Below are 25,874 nucleotides of genomic sequence, written 5' to 3'. Positions count from 1 at the left end.
AAACGCTTTCCTTGCCATTGCCAGTCTACATTTTATATCCTCTCTACTTCGACCATCATCAGTTATTTTACTTCCTAAATAGCAAAACTCCTTTACTACTTTAAGTGTCTCATTTCCTAATCCAGTTCTCTCAGCATAACTCAATTTAATTTGACTACATTCCATAATCCTCATTTTGCTTTTGTTGATGTTCATCTTATATCCTCCTTTCAAGACGCTGTCCATTCCGTTCAACTGCTCTTCCAGGTCCTTTGCTGTCTCTGACAGAATTACAATGTCATCGGCGAACCTCAAAGTTTTTACTTCTTCTCCATGAATTTTAATACCTACTCCGAATTTTTCTTTTGTTTCCTTTACTGCTTGCTCAATATACAGATTGAATAACATTGGGGAGAGGCTACAACCCTGTCTCACTCCTTTCCCAACCACTGTTTCCCTTTCATGCCCCTCGACTCTTATGACTGCCATCTGGTTTCTGTACAAATTGTAAATAGCCTTTCGCTCCCTGTATTTTACCCCTGCCACCTTCAGAATTTGAAAGAGAGTATTCCAGTCAACATTGTCAAAAGCTTTCTCCAAGTCTACAAATGCTAGAAATGTAGGTTTGCCCTTTCTTAATCTTTCTTCTAAGATAAGTCGTAAGGTCAGTATTGCCTCACGTGTTCCAACATTTCTACGGAATACAAACTGATCCTCCCCGAGGTCTGCATCTACCAGTTTTTCTATTCGTCTGTAAAGAATTCGCGTTAGTATTTTGCAGCTGTGACTTATTAAACTGATAGTTCAGTAATTTTCATATCTGTCAGCACCTGCTTTCTTTGGGATTGGAATTATTATATTCTTCTTGAAGTCTGAGGGTATTTCGCCTGTCTCATACATCTTGCTCACCAGCTGGTAGAGTTTTGTCATGACTGGCTCTCCCAAGGCCTTCAGTAGTTCTAATGGAATGTTGTCTACTCCCGGGGCCTTGTTTTGACTCAGGTCTTTCAGCGCTCTGTCAAACTCTTCACGCAGTATCTTATCTCCCATTTCGTCTTTATCTATATTCTCTTCCATTTCCATAATATTGTCCTCAAGTACATCGCCCTTGTATAAACCCTCTATATACTCCTTCCACCTTTCTGCCTTCCCTTCTTTGCTTGGAACTGGGTTGCCATCTGAGCTCTTGATATTCATACAAGTAGTTCTCTTTTCTCCAAAGGTCTCTTTAATTTTCCTGTAGGCAGTATCTATCGTACCCCTAGGGAGATAAGCTTCTACATCCTTACATTTGTCCTCTAGCCATCCCTGCTTAGCCATTTTGCCCTTCCTGTCGATCTCATTTTTGAGACATTTGTATTCCTTTTTGCCTGCTTCATTTACTGCATTTTTATATTTTCTCCTTTCATCAATTAAATTCAATATTTCTTCTGTTACCCAAGGATTTCTAGCAGCCCTCATCTTTTTACCTACTTTATCCTCTGCTGCCTTCACTACTTCATCCCTCAGAGCTACCCATTCTTCTTCTACTGTAATTCTTTCCCCCATTCTCGTCAGATGTTGCCTTATGCTCTCCCTGAAACTCTGTACAACCTCTGGTGTAGTCAGTTTATCCAGATCCCATCTCCTTAAATTACCACCTTTTTACATTTTCTTCAGTTTTAATCTACAGGTCATAACCAATAGATTGTGGTCAGAGTCCACATCTGCCCCTGGAAATGTCTTACAATTTAAAACCTGATTCCTAAATCTCTGTCTCACCATTATATAATCTATCTGATACCTTTTAGTATCTCATATACAGGGTGTTTCAAAAATGACCAGTATATTTGAAACGGCAATAAAAACTAAACGAGCAGCGACAGAAATACACCGTTTGTTGCAATATGCTTGGGACAACAGTACATTTTCAGGCGGACAAACTTTCGAAATTACAGTAGTTACCATTTTCAACAACAGATGGCGCTGCGGTCTGGGAAACTCTATAGTACAATATTTTCCACATATCCACCATGCGTAGCAATAATGTGGCGTAGTCTCTGAATGAAATTACCCAAAACCTTTGACAACGTGTCTGGCGGAATGGTTTCACATGCAGATGAGATGTACTGCTTCAGCTGTTCAGTTGTTTCTGGATTCTGGCGGTACACCTGGTCTTTCAAGTGTCCCCACAGAAAGAAGTCACAGGGGTTCATGTCTGGCGAATAGGGAGGCCAATCCACGCCGCCTCCTGTATGTTTCGGATAGCCCAAAGCAATCACACGATCATCGAAATATTCATTCAGGAAATTCGGCCGTGCGATGTACCGCTGTTGGATCACCTGCTGCGCTAGCTGCGCGTTTCCCTCTGTGGTTGCCGTACGCGGTCGCCCTACCTTTCCAGCACATTCATCCGTCACGTTCCCAGTCCGTTGAAATTTTTCAAACAGATCCTTTATTGTATCGCTTTTCGGTCCTTTGGTTACATTAAACCTCCGTTGAAAACTTCGTCTTGTTGCAACAACACTGTGTTCTAGGCGGTGGAATTCCAACACCAAAAAAAAAAAAAAATCCTCTGTTCTAAGGAATAAACCATGTTGTCCACAGCACACTTGCACGTTGTGAACAGCACACGCTTACAGCAGAAAGACGACGTACAGAATGGCGCACCCACAGACTGCGTTTTGTCTTCTATATCTTTCACATCACTTGCAGCGCCATCTGTTGTTGAAAATTGTAACTACTGTAATTTCGAAAGTTTGACCGCCTAAAAATGTACTGTTGTCCCAAGCATATTGCAACAAACGGTGTATTTCTATCGCTGCTCGTTTAGTTTTTATTGCCGTTTCAAATATACCGGTCATTTTTGAAACACTCTGTATATATGTATATATCTTTTTAAATAGTGTAACTAAACGTTTACAACTGTTTTGTGAAAAAGATAAAGAAATTTCTATAGCTGAACTTGTAGTGCCTCGAGAATTTCGGGGTAAATTCTAGATACACTCGGTCTTCCACCATCTCGAACACTCAATATTTTAAGTATGAGAGTGGAGATGTGTCTACCACGCCACCAGTTTTTGTGTGTGCAGGATGGATGTGTATCGAGAGAATACTGCAATCATGGTGATCGATCGGCGCAGACAGGTGTTTGCCGCTCGGCGCTATAGAGGCTGTATGTGATGTACAAGGAGCAAGCACGCGTTATTCCTTGACGGTGTAATGATTGTAATTGTTATGAACAAATGAAATATGATTTGACTAGAGACTTTTAATTTAGGTGTTAGACTTGCTAGAAGCAAGAACTGTCTTTGAATTTCTGGTGGTTATTAAACTCACCACATTGTAAATATACCTAATTGTATCTAATGGTTAACGATGCAATTGACTTGCTGACTTGCAAGAATTTGTATACTTATGTGAGACTAATGGAAATATACCAGAACTGAACTACTGAACTTAAAGTATTATGAGAGTACCTAGTTATTACAAGAGCAGAGAGAGAGAGAGAGAGAGAGAGAGAGAGAGAGAGAGAGAGAGAGAGAGAGAGATATTCCTTTCCTCCAACCAGCAATATTTCTTCAGAGAAGAAGAAGTGGATATTGACACAGCCCACAGCCACTTATCCAGAGAGGAGGATCGGCTGAACGTTTCAAGTAAGTGAATTGTAATAAGAATAAAGGAAACTGCACAATCCACTTTTGCACCGCTTCTCTTGTTGCCAAACCGTTAGAAACTACCAAGTCAAAATACAGCTATTATTTGTGTACACAGGTCACCAGATGGAGACAAAAGGTGTTCTACAATTGCATAGAGGAACTCTTGAAGAAATACACTCACCATAGAAATATAATTATATATGGTGACTTTAATATTGATTTCTCGAAATCCAATAAATTCATAGATGACATTATAAATCTACAACAATCGATCAACATTAGTACAACAGTAATTGAACCAACTTGAGGAACACCAACCTCTGCATCTATTATTGATCAGATGTTGATAAATACATGCAAATATACCTGTAACATACAAGTTGTAAACACGGGTTTTAGTGATCACAATGCTCAAATTCTTACAATGAATATTCCAGGACACTCAATTCCGAGTAGTGTACGACACACAGTAAGGAATTTAAGTACAAAAAATTTGGAATATTTTTGTTGTCTCCTAAAAGGTGAAGGTTGGAAAGATGCACATGACTGTAATGATACCAATGAGAAATATGATAAGTTTATGGGTACATTCAAACATTTTTTTAAATGGTTTTCACAAGTAAATAACTACGTTTAACACTACTCAAACAACAAACAAGTGGATTACAAAAGGGATAAGAATATCATGTCAAAATAACAGGAGATTGTATGAGTACCCCTAGCAAAATACTAGTCCTGACTTTATTACATATTTCAAAAAATACCAAAGAATACTAACATGAGTTATTTCAAAAAAGAAAGAGAAAACTAGAAAATGACAAAATATTGTGTAATTCCAAGAATAAAACTAAAGCAACCTGGCAAATTATAAGGAATGAAATCACAGTAATATAGAGCTGATTATGAATAAAAATAAACTAACTGGCCCCAAACATGTGGCTAGTGCTTTTAACAATTATTTCTCTAATATAGCACAGCAGTTAATACACCTTGACAAACAGCCAGCCAGTCACTCAGATCAAAAAATTCATCCAAACACATTTGTGTATCTAACAACACCTGAAGAACTGTCAAGAATCCTAAAAGAATTACTTAATAAATATTCGAAGAATGTAGATGAGATACCAGATGCTATTATCAAAGTTAGTGCAACATTTATTGTGGAACCACTAACAGAAATAATAAATTCATCTTTTAAGAGTGGTGTGTTTCCAAATAAAACTGCAAAAGTATCACCTTTGCATAAGAAGGATGCAAAAAGTGATATTACTAATTATAGACCAGCTTCAGTATTGTCAGGCTTCAGCAAACTTATAGAAAAAAATGTTCCTTAGAAGATTAACAGTTTTCTTAAATAGAGAGAGGTGGTAAGTGACTCCCATCATGGGTTCAGAGCTGGAAAGGCAACTCAGACAGATAATTTTATCTTCTTAAATTATGTATTAAAAACTGTGGTTGATAAGCAACATGTATCTGGGATATTTCTGGATCTAAGTAAAGCCTTTGATGTTATTGATCACGGCATTCTTTTGCGTAAATTAAATAATTATGGAACAAGAGGCTGTTCTGAAAGATGGCTCCAGTCGCACCTCAGTAATCGTCAGCAGATTACAGATAGTAAAACACAAAAAAATTCTAGTTTTTGCAGTGATGAGGATAAAATAAAATATGGAGCCCCACAAGGATCATTTCTGGGACCTGTCCTATTTCTGCTGTATATAAGTGACTTTGATAGTAAAATACATGATGAAACCACTGCACTCTTTCCAAATGACACTAATATTCTAATTAAATCATAGAATGAGCAAACTCTAAAGCAGGCTGCAATATCAGTTATGCATACCTTAATGCACTGGTTCAGGACCAATAGGCTCATCATAAATTCTGAAAAAACTGTGGCAGTTAACTTCCACACCACAGAAAACCTCCATCCAGCACCCCCTGTTTTCACCATCGGAGGAAAAAATATGTCGAAGGTCAGTCATACAAAATTTCTAGGCATTCATGTTCAGGCAGATCTGAAGTGGAGGGTGCACCTAAACAATTTAAATAAGAGACTGAATTCACTAACATAAGCTGTTAGAATCCTCACTCAGAATACAAGCTGCTCATCAATGTACAATTGTAGTATACAGTCACAACTCATGTAGGGAATAAATTTTTGGGAGAAATCCAAAATTCTACAAAAACATTTAAAATACACAAAAAGATTATCAAGTAAATAAAATAGAAAGAAACTTCCACATGGGAAAAATATATTAAAAACAAAGATTCCAAGACTTACCAAGCGGGAAAGCGCCGGCAGACAGGCACAATGAACAAAACACACAAACACACACACAGAATTACTAGCTTTCGCAACCAATGGTTGCTTCTTCAGGAAGGAGAGGGAAAGACGAAAGGAAGTGGGTTTTAAGGGAGAGGGTAAGGAGTCAAGGAGTCATTCCAATCCCGGGAGCGGAAAGACTTCCCTTGGGGGGAAAAAAAGGACAGGTGTACACTCGTACACACACACACACACACATATCCATCCGCACATACACAGACACAAGCAGACATATTTAAAGGCAAAGAGTAAGGGCAGAGATGTCAGTCGAGGCGGAAGTACAGTGGCAAAGAGGTTGTTGAAAGACAGGTGAGGTATGAGTGGCGGCAACTTGAAATTAGCGGAGGTTGAGGCCTGGCGGATATCGAGAAGAGAGGATATACTGAAGAGCGAGTTCCCATCTCCGGAGTTCGGATAGGTTGGTGTTGGTGGGAAGTATCCAGATAACTCGGATGGTGTAACACTGTGCCAAGATATGCTGGCCGTGCACCAAGGCATGTTTAGCCACAGGGTGATCCTCATTACCAACAAACACTGTCTGCCTGTGACCATTCATGCGAATGGACAGTTTGTTGCTGGTCATTCCCACATAGAAAGCGTCACAGTGCAGGCAGGTCAGTTGGTAAATCACGTGGGTACTTTCACACGTGGCTCTCCCTTTGATCGTGTACACCTTCCGGGTTACAGAACTGGAGTAGGTGGTGGTGGGAGGGTGCATAGGACAGGTTTTACACCGGGGGCGGTTGCAAGGGTAGGAACCAGAGGGTAGGGAAGGTGGTTTGGGGATTTCATAGGGATGAACCAAGAGGTTACGGAGGTTAGGTGGACGGTGGAAAGACACTCTTGGTGGAGTGAGGAGGATTTCATGAAGGATGGATCTTATTTCGGGGCAGGATTTTAGGAAGTCGTATCCCTGCTGGAGAGCCACATTCAAGGTCTGATCCAGTCCCGGGAAGTATTCTGTCACAAGTGGGGCACTTTTGGGGTTCTTCTGTGAGAGGTTCTGGGTTTGAGGGGATGAGGAAGTGGCTCTGGTTATCTGCTTCTGTACCAGGTCGGGAGGGTAGTTGCGGGATGCGAAAGCTGTTTTCAGGTTGTTGGTGTAATGGTCGAGGGATTCAGGACTGGAGCAGATTCGTTTGCCACGAAGGCCTAGGCTGTAGGGAAGGGACCGTTCGATATGGAATGGGTGGCAGCTGTCATAATGGAGGTACTGTTGCTTGTTGGTGGGTTTGATGTGGACAGATGTGTGAAGCTGGCCATTGGACAGATGGAGGTCAACGTCTAGGAAAGTGGCATGGGATTTGGAGTAGGACCAGGTGAATCTGATGGAACCAAAGGAGTTGAGGTTGGAGAGGAAATTCTGGAGTTGTTCTTCACTGTGAGTCCAGATCATGAAGATGTCATCAATAAATCTGTACCAAACTTTGGGTTGGCAGGCTTGGGTAACCAAGAAGGCTTCCTCTAAGCGACCCAAAAATAGGTTGGCATACGAGGGGGCCATCCTGGTACCCATGGCTGTTCCCTTTAATTGTTGGTATGTCTGGCCTTCAAAAGTGAAGAAGTTGTGGGTCAGGATGAAGCTGGCTAAGGTGACGAGGAAAGAGGTTTTAGGTAGGGTGGCAGGTGATCGGTGTGAAAGGACGTGCTCCATTGCAGCGAGGCCCTGGACGTGCGGGATATTCGTGTATAGGGAAGTGGCATCATTGGTTACAAGGATGGTTTCCGGGGGTAACAGACTGGGTACGGATTCAAGGCGTTCGAGAAAGTGGTTGGTGTCTTTGATGAAGGATGGGAGACTACATGTAATGGGTTGAAGGTGTTGATCTACGTAGGCAGAGATACGTTCTGTGGGGGCTTGGTAACCAGCTACAATGGGGCGGGCAGGATGTTTGGGTTTGTGAATTTTAGGAAGTAGGTAGAAGGTAGGAGTGCGAGGTGTCTGTGGGGTCAGGAGTTTGATGGAGTCAGGTGAAAGGTTTTGTAGGGGGCCTAAGGTTCTGAGGATTCCTTGAAGCTCCGCCTGGACATCAGGAATGGGATTACCTGGGCAAACTTTGTATGTAGAGTTGTCTGAAAGCTGACGCAGTCCCTCAGCCACATACTCCCGATGATCAAGTACCACGGTCGTGGAACCCTTGTCAGCCGGAAGAATGATGATGGATCGGTCAGTTTCAGATCACGGTTAGCCTGGGCTTCGGCTGTGGTGATGTTGGGAGTAGGATTAAGGTTTTTCAAGAAAGATTGAGAGGCAAGGCTGGAAGTGAGAAATTCCTGGAAGGTTTGGAGAGGGTGATTTTGAGGAAGAGGAGGTGGGTCCCGCTGTGATGGAGGACGGAACTGTTGCAGGCAGGGTTCAATTTGGATAGTGTCTTGGGGAGTTGGATCATTAGGAGTGGGATCAGGATTATGTTTCTTCGTGGCAAAGTGATATTTCCAGCAGAGACTACGAGTGTGGGACAGTAAATCTTTGACAGGGGCAGTTTGGTTGAACCTGGGGGTGCATACCAACATTAAAAGCATTTAAAATAAAGTTAAAACAGTTCTTGCTTTACCACTGCTTATATTCTTTGTCCGCATTTATGGATCATCATAATAAGTAAACCTCATTTACCAAATTTTACTAATTGTCAATTCATAATATAGTTTACGATGTGCTTATCATGCCATCTCATGTAATAACTGCTATTATCACATGTAGAAGCAATATAGTACAACTATGTAAATTATTATGCATTCTGATTATGTTAACAATGTAGTCAAAATGACTACTGTATTGTAAATTAACTAGGTTTACCACTGTCCTGTATCACATGTACAAACAATGTACTAAAATGATTCTTGGACAAATAAACAATATTTCACAGAACCACTCCATGGCTCAGACACAATGAATGCATTTGTAAGTATTAACTTCATTTGCAGAGTGTTGTTGTTACAAAAGGCATTAAATTTCTTTCTCTGTTTTTCTAAGGTTCTTTTATTAATTCATATTGCTGATAGATTATGCAATACCAACTATCAACCTGACCTGTGGAAAAATTACACTTATATGTATGGCTTTTTTAAAATAATTATGTTGTGCGTTTTTGTTCAAATGGGTACAGTGGAATACCACACAGTGATATAATTCTGTTTTGGATAATTAATCATCAATAGAAATTTATCCAAACTTATGAAATGGGCAGCTAAATTGGAATGTTGCCATAGGGGATAGTGGGGGCTAGTGTGGATGTGGGGTAGGAGTGGTTGGAATTTGTGTTTTGTGTGTTCACGTCGGTAATCCTGTAGGATGTAGTAAACAATCAAATAAAATTTGATGCCAGTCTGGTTATTGTTGCAAGCAAGAGAAGTGAAAATTCAATTTCTGTCCTTTCTACTCAATTTTTGTCATAAACAAATTTCAAGTTACTCCAAAAGGTTACTACTGAACATATTATCACTTGTGGTTTCTAAATTTATGAAGATTTCCCTAACTTTTGCTTGTGTAATGTTTCATCTAAATACAACACATTTGCTACAGTTTGATCTCATATCCAAAATGGCCCCATGGGGCAAGTGTGGACGGTGTCCACTGTTACCCCTGTCCTGATTTAGAACAGAGGCCAACTTTTAGTTTCATAATTTTACGTTTATAAATGATTTTAGTAAAATATCTGTATTGAAGATGGTGAGGACATATATCTGAAAAACTGACAGGGCTAATATTGTTGAAGAAAAAGTTCAGAAAGCGGTAAAAGAAGTTTTGTTCAAAAAGGGGAGTATTGGACAAACTGCAATTTGGATTAAAGAAGTCTATGCTACAGAAAAACGTCACCACAGTTATGCTGCTGAAGGCATTCAGATCCTTCCAGGTAAGTTTCCAAACAACTATGTCACCATATAATAATTCTGTTGTTCTTTGTAAACCAACTGTCTTAGGCAAATAACAGATACAGTTGTGTAACTGAAAAAATTCTTTTCTATTCTGTACATATGTTTGCTAAAAAACTGCAAAAGAGAAATTACCCTGGGAGCTGGGATGCAAGGCATAAGGCAGGAAAGGACTGGTTGTATGGATTTTTACATAGACAACAGAAGCTACCTCTCTGTAGACCCGAAAATAGCTTCACAACGGATGCAGCATTTAACAAAGTCAATGTTAACATTTTTTTTTTGACAATTTTTTGAGTGTATTGGACAAATTTAAGTTCACTCCAGATAGGATAATGAACTTGGATGAATGTGGCATTCCTACCATAATGCAGCCTTCTAAAGTTATTGCAGAGTGTGGTAAGAAACAAGTGGGAATGGTACCATCACAAGAGAGAGGGGAAAATGTCACCATGTGTGCTTTCTGTTCAGCCTCAGGGCTGGCCATACCGCCAGTGTTCATTTTTCCGTAAGTCCGTATGAAAGATAAATTTCTGGATGGAGCACCAAATGCTACTATTAGATTTGCCTACAAATTTGTATACATAACAACTGAATGGTTCCTCGATGTTTTGAAGCATGTAGCTTAGCAGATGCACTGTTCGAAAGACAATCGCCTACTCTTACTTCTGGACAATCATACAAGTCACCCCGGCATTGATGTTATCAATATGGCCAGAGATGCTGGAATCACTCTGCTGACATTCCCACCACATTGTTTCCACAGGATGCAGCCACTAGATGTAACTGTATTTGGGCCATTTAAGGGATATCTAACAATAGCATTGGCGGACTGGATGAGAATGCATCCCAGTCACTATTTCAGAGATTGCTATGTTTTGTGGAATAGCATCTCCAGTTTCGTTTAAACCCCCCCGCCACCCCCCACAACCACCACCACCAAAAAAAAATTGCATCTGGCTCCAAGGTACCTGGATAATGGCCACTTAGTAGGTTGGCATTCACAGCAGACAATTTTAGGCCATTGGAAGTAACTGAGCAGCCAGCCCTCTATGTCAAGTTGTGACATACCTTCCCCTATGGAAACTGCAAGTTTGTGTGATGCTTCACCTTCTGCTTCAGATGCAGTCCTAACTGAAATTCCTACTCCTGAAGGCTGTCAATCTTTCCCAAAACCCACAAGGCGAGAAGGAAAATTGGGGCAAAAGAAATTCGCAGTTTACATTAGTACTCCAATCAAAGACGAATTGGAAGCAGCAATGGTGGTTCAAATTACACCAGCTTTAAAGAAGACTTTGTTCCAGAGCAAGAAGCACCTGAGGGTCTCTGCAAAAAATAAAATCAGTGATGATACACACAGTGAATTGGAAACCCTTTCATCCACTATGCTGGAATCTTAAGGATGAGGGGTTATGTGAAAGAGATGACGATGAAGCACAAACCTTACAAATGTTGACAGATGATGAAGAAGTGAGGTATGGTGATTTTGATTTGGTTCGTTTTTCCACCAAGAAGACTTAAATATTATGTTGGGCAAGTTGAGAGTACCGTTGGGAAAGTGTAAGTGTACGTTTCCTATCTGTGGGAAAAAAGGTTCTGGATTTGTATTCCCCTTTGTCCCAGATGAGTCAATAGTGGAGAGGTCTGATACTATTTGTCTCCAACCATCTGCAAAAGCAACCTTTACACAAAGACACGGAAGGATGTTGCAGTTTAATGTTAATTTTGAGAAGTACAATATTTGTTAAAAAAAAGCAAAAAATATTCTTTAGGTTAACATTGATGTTTCTCATTTATCAAGCAATAAATAAAACTGTTTTTGGTAAACTTGGCTTTCTTTATACCAAAAACATACTGTCCACTTTCACCTCATGCAGTTTCAGTCAATAACCACATTCAGAGATCGCTATGTTTTGTGGGAGAGCATTTACCCAAAAAATATCACATTTGGCTTCAAGGTGCCTGAACTGCAGACAGTTTGAAATAATAAACAAAATAACTTCACACTATGAACTTTACACTTTTAGAACAGAATGACAACACAGACTTCATTGTAATCTGTGGTGGTGCAAATGATGTTGCACACAACGATGGTTTGCATGCTGTTATGCTTTAAAATCTGCTCTAAACCACCTAAATGCCTCAAACGTCATTGTTCTTGATATTCCACACAGATATGGCTTGCCTCAGTTCTCGTGTGTTAACAGGGCAGTAGCATATACAAATAGTCAATACGCAGAAATTTGCAATGGTTATGCAAATGTACAAATGGTTAAAGTGCAAACTTTAGTAGAGAATTTTACACCAATCATGGCCTTCACCTCAATCGACACAGAAAAAGCCACTTAGCGTCCATTATTTGTGAAATCATTGTAAAAGCTAGGAACAACATATACTCAAAACACACACATTTCGAAGAATGAGTGCTCCACAACACAAGAAGACTGCATGAATGGGTACAGACAGACAATACTGGACAAATGGCTGCTGAAAATACCAGATAATGCTGATTCCTCCCAGTCTCCCAGTACATGGAAACAGACCAACTTGAATAAATGTACCAAACCCACTCTGTCAACTGATATTTCTTTTTTTTTTAGGGATAAATGTGTAAGTGATTCTGGAAATCAAAATCTGACTATTTACCATCAAAACATATGTAGCCTGAGCAACAAGATTAATGAACTCTTAATACCCAGGAGCCACAAGGTATATATTGTGCCCATGTTCTGTGCTTTAGTGAGCACCACGTTATGTCAGATACTGAAAAACTTGCTATATATAATTACTGCTTAGCAACATCTTACTGTGAAAATTCATAGAAAAAGGTGGAGTAGAGATCTATGTCAGAAACAGCAACACATTTAGTGTAATTAATGTGCATAATTTTTGTATAGATCAACAGTTTGAAGTGTGTGCCATAGAGCTGGCTTTACATAGTTCTTATACAGCAGTAGTAGCTGTATACAGGGCACCTTCAAGTAAATTTAGCATTTTTTTAAACAGCTAGATGCGCTCTTAATATACACATTTAAACTCAGTAGAGATGTCATAGTTGTTGGAGACTTCAATGCAAATTTCCTAATGAACTCCAGAGACAGAACAGACCTAGAGAATGTGATGTCCTCATATAATCTTGCTTCTGTAGTATACCGGTAGAGCACTTGCCCGCGAAAGGCAAAGGTCCCGAGTTTGAGTCTCGGTCCGGCACACAGTTTTAATCTGCCACGAAGTTTCATATCAGCGCACATTCCGCTTCAGAGTGAAAATCTCATTCTGGAAACATCCCCCCAGGCTTTGGCTAAGCCATGTCTCCGCAATATCCTTTCTTTCAGGAGTGCTAGTTCTGCAAGGTTCGCAGGAGAACTTCTGTAAAGTTTGGAAGGTAGGAGATGAGGTACTGGCAGAAGTAAATCTGTGAGGATGGGGCGTGAGTCGTACTTGAGTAGCTCAGTCGGTAGAGCACTTGCCCGCGAAAGGCAAAGGTCCCGAGTTCGGTCCGGCACACAGTTTTTATCTGCCAGGAAGTTTCATATCAGCGCACACTCCGCTGCAGAGTGAAAGTCTCATTCTACAAGTGGCTCTAATATTTGAAAGTACCTTCCTAAAAAGAATATAGAAAACCCATATTTAAAAAAAATCCACCAACAAGCCGTGGATTACCAATGGATTTAGGATTTCATGCAAAAGAAAGAGAGAGTTGTACATCGCCTCAAAAAAGTCAGATAACCCTAACCTAGTAATAACTATAAAAAATACTGTCAAATATTGAACAAAGTCATTCAGAAATCAAAAAGTATATATCTGTGCTCAAAAATTAATAACTCCACTAATAAAATCAAAACTATATGGGAAACAAAGATTCCAAGACTTACCAAGCGACAAAGCGCCGGTAGATAGGCACAATGAATAAAACACACAAACACACACACAGAATTTCTAGCTTTCGCAACCGACGGTTGCTTCTTCAGGAAAGAGGGAAGGAGAGGGAAAGATGAAAAGATGTGGGTTTTAAGGGAGAGGATAAGGAGTCATTCCAATCCCGGGAGCGGAAAGACTTACCTTTGGGGGAAAAAAGGATAGGTATATAATCGCGCGCGCGCGCGCCCACACACACACACACACACACACACACACACACACACACACACACATCTATCCATACATATGTATATGTTGAGAGGCCAGACAAACGTGTGGTTCCTGAAGAGGGGCAGCAGCCTTTTTAGTAGTTGCAGGGGCAACAGCCTGGATGATTGACTGATCTGGCCTTGCAACATTAACCAAAACGGCCTTGCTGTGCTGGTACTGCGAACGGCTGAAAGCAAGGGGAAACTACAGCCGTAATGTTTCCCGAGGACATGCAGCTTTACTGTATGATTAAATGATGATGGCGTCCTCTTGGGTAAAATATTCCGGAGGTAAAATAGTCCCCCATTCGGATCTCCGGGCGGGGACTACTCAAGAGGATGTCATTATCAGGAGAAAGAAAACTGGCGTTCTACGGATCGGAGCGTGGAATGTCAGATCCCTTATTCGGGCAGGTAGGTTAGAAAATTTAAAAAGGGAAATGGATAGGTTAAAGTTAGATATAGTGGGAATTAGTGAAGTTCGGTGGCAGGAGGGACAAGACTTCTGGTCAGGTGACTACAGGGTAATAAACACAAAATCAAATAGGGGTAATGCAGGAGTAGGTTTAATAATGAATAGGAAAATAGGAAAGCAGGTAAGCTACTACAAACAGCATAGTGAACGCATTATTGTGGCCAAGATAGATACGAAGACCACGCCTACTACAGTAGTACAAGTTTATATGCCAACTAGCTCTGCAGATGACGAGGAAATTCAAGAAATATCCGATGAAATAAAAGAAATTATTCAGATAGTGAAGGGAGACGAAAATTTAATAGTCATGGGTGACTGGAATTCGAGTGTAGGAAAAGGGAGAGAAGGAAGCATAGTAGGTGAATATGGATTGGGGCAAAGAAATGAAAGAGGAAGCCGCCTAGTAGAATTTTGCACAGAGCACAACTTAATCATAGCTAACACTTGGTTTAAGAATCATGAAAGAAGGTTGTATACATGGAAGAACCCTGGAGATACTAAAAGGTATCAGATAGATTATATAATGGTGAGACAGAGATTTAGGAATCAGGTTTTAAATTGTAGGACATTTCCAGGGGCAGATGTGGACTCTGACCACAATCTATTGGTTATGACCTGTAGATTAAAACTGAAGAAAATGTAAAAAGGTGGTAATTTAAGGAGATGGGATCTGGATAAACTGACTACACCAGAGGTTGTACAGAGTTTCAGGAAGAGCATAAGGCAACATCTGACGAGAATGGGGGAAAGAATTACAGTAGAAGAAGAATGGGTAGCTCTGAGGGATGAAGTAGTGAAGGCAGCATAGGATAAACTAGGTAAAAAGATGAGGGCTGCTAGAAATCCTTGGGTAACAGAAGAAATATTGAATTTAATTGATGAAAGGAGAAAATATAAAAATTCAGTAAATGAAGCAGGCAAAAAGGAATACAAACGTCTCAAAAATGAGATCGACAGGAAGGGCAAAATGGCTAAGCAGGGATGGCTAGAGGACAAATGTAAGGATGTAGAAGCTTATCTCCCTAGGGGTAAGATAGATACTGCCTACAGGAAAATTAAAGAGACCTTTGGAGAAAAGAGAACTACTTGTATGAATATCAAGAGCTCAGATGGCAACCCAGTTCTAAGCAAAGAAGGGAAGGCAGAAAGGTGGAAGGAGTATATAGAGGGTTTATACAAGGGCGATGTACTTGAGGACAATATTATGGAAATGGAAGAGAATATAGACAAAGACGAAATGGGAGATAAGATACTGCGTGAAGAGTTTGACAGAGCGCTGAAAGACCTGAGTCAAAACAAGGCCCCGGGAGTAGACAACATTCCATTAGAACTACTGAAGGCCTTGGGAGAGCCAGTCATGACAAAACTCTACCAGCTGGTGAGCAAGATGTATGAGACAGGCGAAATACCCTCAGACTTCAAGAAGAATATAATAATTCCAATCCCAAAGAAAGCAGGTGCTGACAGATGTGAAAATTACTGAACTATCAGTTTAATAAGTCACAGCTGCAAAATACTAACGCGAATTCTTTACAGACGAATAGAAAAACTGGTAGATGCAGACCTCGGGGAGGATCAGTTTGTATTCCGTAGAAATGTTGGAACACATGAGGCAATACTGACCTTACGACTTATATTAGAAGAAAGATTAAGAAAGGGCAAACCTACGTTTCTAGCATTTGTAGACTTGGTGAAAGCTTTTGACAATGTTGACTGGAATACTCTCTTTCAAATTCTGAAGGTGGCAGGGGTAAAATACAGGGAGCGAAAGGCTATTTACAATTTGTACAGAAACCAGATGGCAGTCATAAGAGTCGAGGGGCATGAAAGGGAAGCAGTGGTTGGGAAAGGAGTGAGACAGGGTTGTAGCCTCTCCCCAATGTTATTCAATCTGTATATTGAGCAAGCAGTAAAGGAAACAAAAGAAAAATTCGGAGTAGGTATTAAAATTAATGGAGAAGAAGTAAAAACAATGAGGTTCGCCGATGACATTGTAATTCTGTCAGAGACAGCAAAGGACCTGGAAGAGCAGTTGAACGGAATGGACAGCGTCTTGAAAGGAGGATATAAGATGAACATCAACAAAAGCAAAATGAGGATTATGGAATGTAGTCAAATTAAATTGAGTGATGCTGAGAGAACTGGATTAGGAAATGAGACACTTAAAGTAGTAAAGGAGTTTTGCTATTTAGGAAGTAAAATAACTGATGATGGTCAAAGTAGAGAGGATATAAAATGTAGACTGGCAATGGCAAGGAAAGCGTTTCTGAAGAAGAGAAATTTGTTAACATCGAATATAGATTTATGTATCAGGAAGTCGTTTCTGAAAGTATTTGTATGGAGTGTAGCCATGTATGGAAGTGAAATATGGACGATAACTAGTTTGGACAAGAAGAGAATAGAAGCTTTCTAAATGTGGTGCTACAGAAGAATGCTGAAGATAAGGTGGATAGATCACGTAACTAATGAGGAGGTATTGAATAGGATTGGGGAGACGAGAAGTTTGTGGCACAACTTGACTAGAAGAAGGGATCACTTGGTAGGACATGTCCCGAGGCATCAAGGGATCACAAATTTAGCATTGGAGGGCAGTGTGGAAGGTAAAAATCGTAGAGGGAGACCAAGAGATGAATACACTAATCAGATTCAGAAGAATGTAGGTTGCAGTAGGTACTGGGAGATGAAGAAGCTTGCACGGGATAGAGCAGAATGCAGAGCTGCATCAAACCAGTCTCAGGACTGAAGACAACAACAACATTGTATTTTTTTTACTGTATTGTACCAGTTCTGAATCAATCATCTACCATGTGTAATATACCAGTACATATTGTACTGTACGTATCTATACTGTATCTGCTTTGACTCATTCCACATCCATGCGTAATCACACCATACTGGATCTATGGAATATGTATCACAAACAAAATAAAATAAATAATAAACAGACCCTCAATAATTTTGGTGATCCCCTTGTCTTGTCAGTTTATTTCAGTATAATGTATCAGATTGGTGTAATTTCCTATTTTCAAATGAATCAACCCTTAACCTACTCCACTATTCAATAATGAAGTTAATTGTGCAATTTACTGACTGAAGAGTGAATTACACATATTTTTCTTCAATTCGTCTTGCATGTTATGAAATTATATAATGGGTGTGTGATTATTAGAATTACACTTATTGTTAATCTAGATGTCCTCTACTGTATGTACAGCTATGCAACAGCACCACAACGTCAATTCTCATTTCTGAAACCTCCAATCTGGTAAATAACCTTCTTGGAATGAGGTCACTTTGATTTTTGGGGGGACCAAGGCCTTGATATCTAAATAAATAGTAGATTCACCATTTTGGTCACACTTTATTTTATTTGAAAAGATAACCAGTTTGAGCATTACAGCCATCATCAGATCTGACGAGGCAATGACACAGAGTACACCTGTTCATTAACTATTAGCTATAGCATTTATATAAGATAAATGTGACCAAGACTATGAATTCTGTGATTCAGATAAATATCCTTCTCATTGTCATGGTTACACTTTTCTTTCCAGTGACAGTTTGAGAATCATGCTATTCACATAAAATCATGTATTATCCATTTACTTCATTTAAAGAAAATTAGAAATCTTGTTGTATTCCACAAATTCAATACATAAAACAAACATTTTTAATTGATTCCTAAATACACTGTCACTTCACTGCAGACAGTCTGAAATAATCAACAAAACAACTTTGCACTATGGAGATGGTTCTTTCAACACTTTTGCAGCAGAATGACAACCCAAACCCTCAAGAATATATGCTAGGAACTCAGGATTTGCACCATCATCTTCTTCAGCCCATATCTGCAGCATATGCTTCGCACGCTCTGCATCTGTTGGATGCTCACTTTCGAAGAACTCAACCTGTTGACATATACCCTTTTCTGTCAAAACAATAAAAATAACAATCTGATAGGACTTTTTAAGCTTAAAAGGTATTGAAAATGTACTTCTGTAATTTATAAATAATAATAATACTGACAATAACATGTAAAAATGAGAATATTTACAAGTGAACAACCAATATTTGAGACTTTTGAATTGACAGTTCCTTTATTAGAAGCAAAGTTTAAACAAAAGGACAAAAGATGAAGATGAAACAGTCATATAGAGATAGAAGCAAGGAAAATGCTGCAATAAATAATGCAGTAAAAATTATCACATTATCAAAGGGAAGATATGACTACAAGATAATGGAATCATTGTGTTGATTTCATCAACGGGATGAAACTATTTGCACTGAACCACTTGTGAAAGGTATAAGAAACTCTGATAAGCTTGTCCTGATTACAAAGTATACAAGTCATTCTAAGCAGATTTCTGCAACACTGCTGTCATATTATCTTCGATGACAATAGTGAAGCTCATAGATTTAAAAACTGAAACTGATAATTCAGAAGGTCATTCAGAGATTGGATTAGTTAATCGAGCTGTGTAAATGGCAGAGATAGTTGGGGATAATATATAACATTTCTCCAAATAATTTATTGAGAATGTCATGTGGAATAATTTGCCAAACCCACAGTATGATTTTATCTTTCTGCTAATACTGTAGAACTGGAAGGAGTGAATAACTGTTGTGATCGATTCTGTATCCAACAGATCATTATTTTTCACAATATTTAAATTAAATAAGTCATAAATAACTCACAGAGGAAAGTTCTCTACACAATAAACAGAAATATAATCAATATTTGTAAGGAAAAGGATAATCCCATCTATAACCTCATATACACACTTTCTGGTTTAGTGTGCAAGAATATGCACAACCAAGAGGTAAACTAAATATGCTAGTGGAAAGTTCTGGTTGAATATAAATAATTTAGAAGTAAATGTTACTGACATTAAAGGGACACATAGAGGAAGAATTACTGTATGAAAGACTTGTAAAACAAATTGCACACCACCTTCACAAGAGCAGATCGATCAATAAGAAGTAGACAAACAGAAGAAAGCTGTTCAGGATACATATACAGAAGTATGAACTGAAGTCACACATATGTATAAGATTGTTGGTGTACAAGGGCAGAACATGCATGCAGAAGTGCTCCAATCTGTTGAATTTCTCAAGGTTTGGTACTTTGCTATTACTTGCTTCTCCTAATCTGAAGCAAAGGCTCGGTGAATGAAGATTCACAGTCATGAAGTTCAAGCTGATATATGCTTATTTTGCAAAATCAGGCAAATCTTATTTTAATAAGGCTTTAAAAATTCATAAAGTTGTTGGACTAAACATACTGACTTGATTTCTCAAAATGAAATTATTCAGAGGTTTGTGTATCTGTCTCCGCACAGGAAGGGAATCTCATCAGTAAAAGACATGACCATAACATCAATCAAACAATCAAAGAGCTGAAGATTCCTTGTGACACACATCGCATGGGCACTTGTGAGATAGACTTGCTGAATTTTCCAGCCATCAGAAATTATTAACTGTGCATAGACAACCTAACGACAAGTACTAACGAGTTTTTCCAGTTAGTCAGCAACCAAGATCCAAAAACACTTCCATCAAGGCAACAATTAATTAACTTTCCATGGACACACATTATAATACATAAAGATGAAGATATAATGATTTGTCAACAAATTTGAATGAAACATGATAAGTGGAGTATAAAAACACACAGTACCTCACTGGAGAAGTCAAGTTTGTATGCCAGTTTTTTCCAGTCCTCTCCCAATAGTGAGGCGACAGCAGACAGTTGTGCCTGTGTCGGTTTCCGAGGTGGTGGTGTAGGATGACGATCATGTGAATCATGAATATGATGATCACTTTCACCTTCTTCTGGCTCTGTTTCTTCCTCCTTCACTTCTGTTTTCAATAGCTCTTCTTCTTCTTCCTTGTTTTCTGCTTCAAGAACTTCAACTCCTCCACGTGTATCATCTACTGCCGTAGCAGATGCCGACATCTATCCATAAACAGAACAGTAATGACATGATTGAATTAAAAATGGTGAAACAATCATTAACATAGAAGAAAACAATGAAGGGTTAGTACCAAGAGAAAATGTGGTAAGAACAAGGGGTAAAACATCTAGACAATGCAACATTAATAAATAATGGAATGTGTAAAAGTAACAACTCATCAAATAGTTCATGCACTGAGTGGTCGATAGGCACATAAGACAGAAAACATTACTAAGCTTTTAGACAATGTCCTTTTCTGGGCCAACAGAATACATGCACACAAACATACATCCATACACATATACCTGCCTGGCTACATTGTCATGGCTGACTACATTGTGCAGGCAATTGAGTCGCAGACAGGCACAACAAAAAGATTGCCAAACGCTTAAGCTTTCGCTCATAAGGCAGACACAGCTCACACCCACATGTGATTAGTTAGCTTTACTCCTGAATGAAGTTAAATGTACTGAATTTTCAGGATAACATTTCAAGTCTTTTAACTTGGAAATTACACAACAATGTTGATTTGGTAATGGGAAATCCTAATTGGAATGTAAATATGAATATGAAGTCCATTCTAGAAAAAAATATCTTCTGCATTATGTGCAAGGACTGAAACACCTTAACTGCATTCCTGTCACAGTAAAGATCAGAATTTCAGTCATACTTTTTCGTGTTCAACAAAATCAGCGCGTGATTAAAAGTGAACTAAATTACAGCTTGTCCAATAATGCATATTAAAAATTTCAATGATGAAATGGATTATCAAAATGTTTATGCGACGTCCTTCAGTTCTTGCAGTTCATAAAATCTGTGGACCAAGACAGCTCTACAATGAAGAGACATACTGACAGCAGCACAGTTAATTCTTTTGTCATTAATTCGTAACTGGCACTTCAGACAGTTCCCATGTGTAAGGAATCCCATGTGCTTATGAAGTAGGCGTGTATGCACCAACGAAAAATACATGAGGTGACTGAAATTGTTCAGACAATGTCAATAGAGAGGACAGCTACAAACCTAGAGCATCCTGCTGCTAGCTATCGCAGTCCAATGGGCCATTAAGTGGTCATGGGCAAAAAGCCTTGCCAGGCACAGGTGCAACAGCCTAAACAAACAGCTACAGGAGAACGGTTGGTGCATTTCTGCATAAACCAGGAGGAAAATGTGTCCATCAGAAGCATTGCGCTGATTTGCAGACTGTCACCAATCAGTTACAAGCCAGCTAGCCCACCAATAGCTTCCTCTCTACCTTTCCCCTTTCTCTCATGACTAGCATATTATATTTGAAGGCTAATAAAGTTTGAAAAACATGACATATTGATACTAGTCATCTCAACAAATAGAGCAACATTCCCTCCACCAAAACCAGTCTTGTCCTGAGGAAGGCTGTTGTAATATGGTCAAAGCATTAGCTGTAAGTTTATAATTGAAGTATTTCATACAATGACGTGGTACAACACCCAAAATAATTTTAATTATCAAGATCAGAGTAGCTTGATGTATAAATTTCTATGTGTTTCAAGCTCTCTCTCTCTCTCTCTCTCTCTCTCTCTCTCTCTCTCTCTCTCTCACACACACACACACACACACACACACACACACACACACACACACACTCACTCTGATGTATATGCATGACATGACAACAAGTGTTGGGTGTGGATTAGGTTTACGTCTAGATTACTAAAGAGAGAGTTTGTGGTCTCTTTGGGAATTTAGAAACGAAACAGCCAAATGATGGTGTGAGGAATAGGAAACAGGAATTTTCTCAATGAGGACTGGCAAGGCAGTACAATTCTCAGCTGAGGTGCTTCCTATCACTGAAATGGAAAATAGTAGTATCTATGCATGAAAAAATGTTAATAATAGGCTGAATTGCTTGTTTGGAAATCAAAGAAAGAGAATAAGAACATAGGGTGGAGAAGACAGACTATATGTACGGTATGAACAGAAATGAAAACGGCAACATAACAGAAATGGCACAAATATTTAAATTCTTTCTTAAGTTAGAATGTGGTGTAATTTAACTGTCTTCACTTTCCTATTTTTTTCAGAGACTGATAAAGAAACTTTTTAGAAAGCTCGATTTTCTTCTGATACAAACCCTGAATGCTCTTGTAATGTTCTTGTAAGAATGGACATTTCATACATATTACATTCACTATTACCATAAACTTGAATCAGAGGATTCCTCTTCTCTCTCTCTACACACATAATAAATTATCACTGCAAGATAGTCTTTTCAAACTCCTAACTTCTAACAAAATGAAAAAAAACTACAATTTATAACCACAGACATGTTTACACACAGAGTAGTATTCAATAACCCGTAACTTTCTTTAAGCAATAAATCACTTTAAGAAAAAGAGGACAAAAAAACTCATATAAATTTACTGTAACAGATCTCTTAACCAACTGCAGATTCAGCTGCCCCCAAATTATTTTTCATGCACATTGTTGTATCAACCACATCAAATATATGAGTATGTCTTAGTTCTATATACATTTATTAACAAAGATGTTCAAATAAAGTTTGATTTAATTTATAAGATAAATGGAACTCTTACTGGTCTGTCCCTGGCAACCTTCTTGATCATTGTTTCAAGATAGACAGACAGCTTGTGGATCGGACTGTTGCTATGTGTGAAAAAATGTGGACTCCTGCGTGCCAGCAGGCGCAGTGCCCGCCATCCAAAATTTGCATCAAATACTTTCCTGGTGAAAGACATCCAGATTATATTATTATTGCATTAGTTTTAAAGTTTTACACAGCAATGATGTTTCAAATATTTATGGGTATAATGCAACACCCATGAAACTAATAAGTAAGGATACGCAGCCACATTTATTAAACCATCGTTAAATGATTCTGTTACAAGGCTGTCAACTTAGATCTAAAATCATTGTAAAACAGTTTTAAAACCATGTGAAGTAAGGAGTTAGTGCCATATAATTTTTGTAGCTGTTGTCCTTTCTGGAATCATGTAGTTCAATGCGGGAGGCCATTTCCTCTCTCTCTCTCTCTTGGGAATGCACTGCCATAATGAGATATTATAATAAATAATAATAATAATTATTATTAACTTTATTGGACTCATTGTACCACTTGCTGTTGTTGTTGTTGTTGTTGTTGTCTTCAGTCCTAAGACTGGTTTGATGCATCTCTCCATGCTACTGTATCCTGTGCAAGCTTATTGCTCCAAATTAAATTTTTCTTTGAGGGTTGCACTGATTGGTTCTTGTGTGCCAGCCAATACCATTATATTCTTTACAACTGCAATTTTCTCAGTTTTACTGAAATCTCTATAGCCTCTCTAAGTCTCATTTCTGCTAAAAATTTGTGGTTCTTAAGAAGAGTACTATTTTATCTTTGTACTCTGGTTCTGTTATCCTGAGTCCAACAGCTTTAAGTTCTTGCTGAATTTTTTTGAATCCATTGTTCTCCTCTCTTGTTTCTAAGATTTCTCACCAGTAGTTGTAAAATCCTGTTTCCTTGCATAAACAGGACATGAAAGAAATAAGAGAGTCTTTTTGTCTTCATATGCCAGTGACTGGGTCAATCTATCAATGGACCATTTCATCAGGGAGAATTCTTCAGGTTTCCGCACTACTTTAACAGGGTATTTTTTATTTATGCAAGTTCTGATGATATTTTTTCAATTTTGAGCAGCTAATCAGTTCGTCTTTCTTAATTCTGAAGAGGGTTTCAAAAAAAAATAAGTGGCTTCCAAGAGAATCATGGTTTTATAGTGTCAATTGGAAAGCATTTCTTGATATATGTTGACAGGTTAGAAATCGAGCTTTTTTTCATTTTATTGCTACTATTAATCAAAGTTTTGTTCCCATTTAAGTTGTACTGGACAATTTTTCCAAAATACAGCGTTATTATAATTAAAATTCTGCTACTTCACAGGGACCCCATGACAAATGAGAGTTTGTAGGAAATGAAACTTTGTGTAAACACTGTAAGAACTTGCAGAAGAAAAGTAATGAACTAACCATTGAAAGAAAAACATTTTAATTTCCACATGAGAGGATAACATTAAATTAACTGCGTAGCACGTTTATGTTGCAGGTTACAAATTTTGCTCAATATGACGACTGCCTGCATCCATGACAGTCTGGAGCAGCACTAGACATTGCCTTACTACTGCCCAAAACAATAGTGGACCATGGAATGATCAACTGCCATGCACTGCTCGATGACTGCACATTGCATCCACCATTCTCAGCCACGTCAATGGTCACAAATTGCTGTTGGCCTCTCCTAGGAGCAATTCCCAAATCATCAGTTAATTCAAACTTCTGAATCATGTTCTTCATTGATACTCATGAAGAACAGCAGCAGTGTTGCTGCTGTTTCAATAAAATAGCTTTAAGAATGACGGCCTGCTACCTTGATCAGACCCATCTTGACTGACTGCAAATATAATGCAAAAAGATGCTTGTGTTTCAACCATACATTGACTTACCATTACCGCCACCTAATAGCAAGTCGTGACACTAACACCACCAACAATGTAAAATCTAAGTAAATAATTTCCCATCTACACTGATTCAAGTAACAAAAGTTTAATTATAACCACCCTATATTTAAACTGTAGAACTATGTTAACTTTTTCTGATTGTTTATAAAAAATTTGCCAAACCTTCATGATGTAATCAAGGGCTATATTGAAAAGCAATGTGGACAATCCATCATCTTGTCTAAGACTCGTTTTTATTGTGGAAGCTCTTGAAATTTCTTCCCTCGACTTTACCTTTGACTTTCTGTTGGTTAAAGTTAGTCCGATGATTTTTATTAATCTGAGGTGAAGACCAAATAATCTAAGGATTTTTAAAAGTGTACATCTTTGGATACTATTATATGCCCTTTTTAAAATCTATGAATGAAATAAACAGAAGTTTATTTCTGTACTTGAAATATTTTATTGTTAGTTTCAGGTGGAGAATTTAGTGTGGGCAGCTTTTTGTATAGGTTGAATTCTCCTTGGTATTCTCCAAGTTGCACTTGCAGAGTGCTTTCAATTTTATTGCAAATTTATTGGAGAAACTTTTCTACGTGCAGTCCAGAAGGGTTTTATCTCCTTTTGTAAATAGTGGGTGGATTATTTAAGTGGTACAGTGCTCTATGATTCACACTTCGACTAGATATTGGTGGAAATTTATGACTATTCGTTTTCCTGTGTGTTCCCAGATTTCTGCATAAATTAGGTCTTTACTGCTTTTCTTGAAAGTTTTTAGTTCTTTGGTTTTGAGTTCTACCTCATTAATGGCTGGAGGATGGCTGGAGGATCTATATCACTAATCAGTTATCCCAGAACCTATAACTAGTTGCAGGTCACGTATTTAATTTTATTTTCAATATTTTGCATAGTTATTGACCAAATTTAAAAATTTAAAATTCTGTCATAATCTACTTGTTAAGAAGCATACTCTTATGTTAAAAGTTTAACACAATAAGACAAGTATTGCAGTTAGAAACTGTATGTT

At 38.5% G+C, this 25,874-nt stretch overlaps 1 protein-coding gene across 1 annotated transcript in view; it reads right to left on the bottom strand.

Annotated features, from left to right (window-relative positions):
- Positions 1-17,769: 17,769 nt before the first annotated feature.
- The window catches only part of LOC126354667 (THO complex subunit 1), a 100,862-nt gene continuing 92,757 nt past the window's right edge, over positions 17,770-25,874 (bottom strand). Inside the window, exons 11-13 of the mRNA XM_050004455.1 lie at positions 22,949-23,096; positions 20,099-20,377; positions 17,770-18,329 (exon numbers count right to left, since the gene is read on the bottom strand). Of these exons, the coding sequence (XP_049860412.1) occupies positions 18,162-18,329; positions 20,099-20,377; positions 22,949-23,096 (595 nt within the window). The 3' untranslated portion in view covers positions 17,770-18,161. The remainder of the gene's footprint in view (positions 18,330-20,098; positions 20,378-22,948; positions 23,097-25,874) is intronic.

The sequence above is a fragment of the Schistocerca gregaria genome, chromosome 3 (assembly GCF_023897955.1).
Source record: "Schistocerca gregaria isolate iqSchGreg1 chromosome 3, iqSchGreg1.2, whole genome shotgun sequence".
In the NCBI taxonomy this organism is placed as follows: domain Eukaryota; kingdom Metazoa; phylum Arthropoda; class Insecta; order Orthoptera; family Acrididae; genus Schistocerca; species Schistocerca gregaria.
The sequence above is the reverse complement of the archived record's forward strand: the minus strand, read 5'-3'. Positions and strand labels throughout refer to the sequence as shown.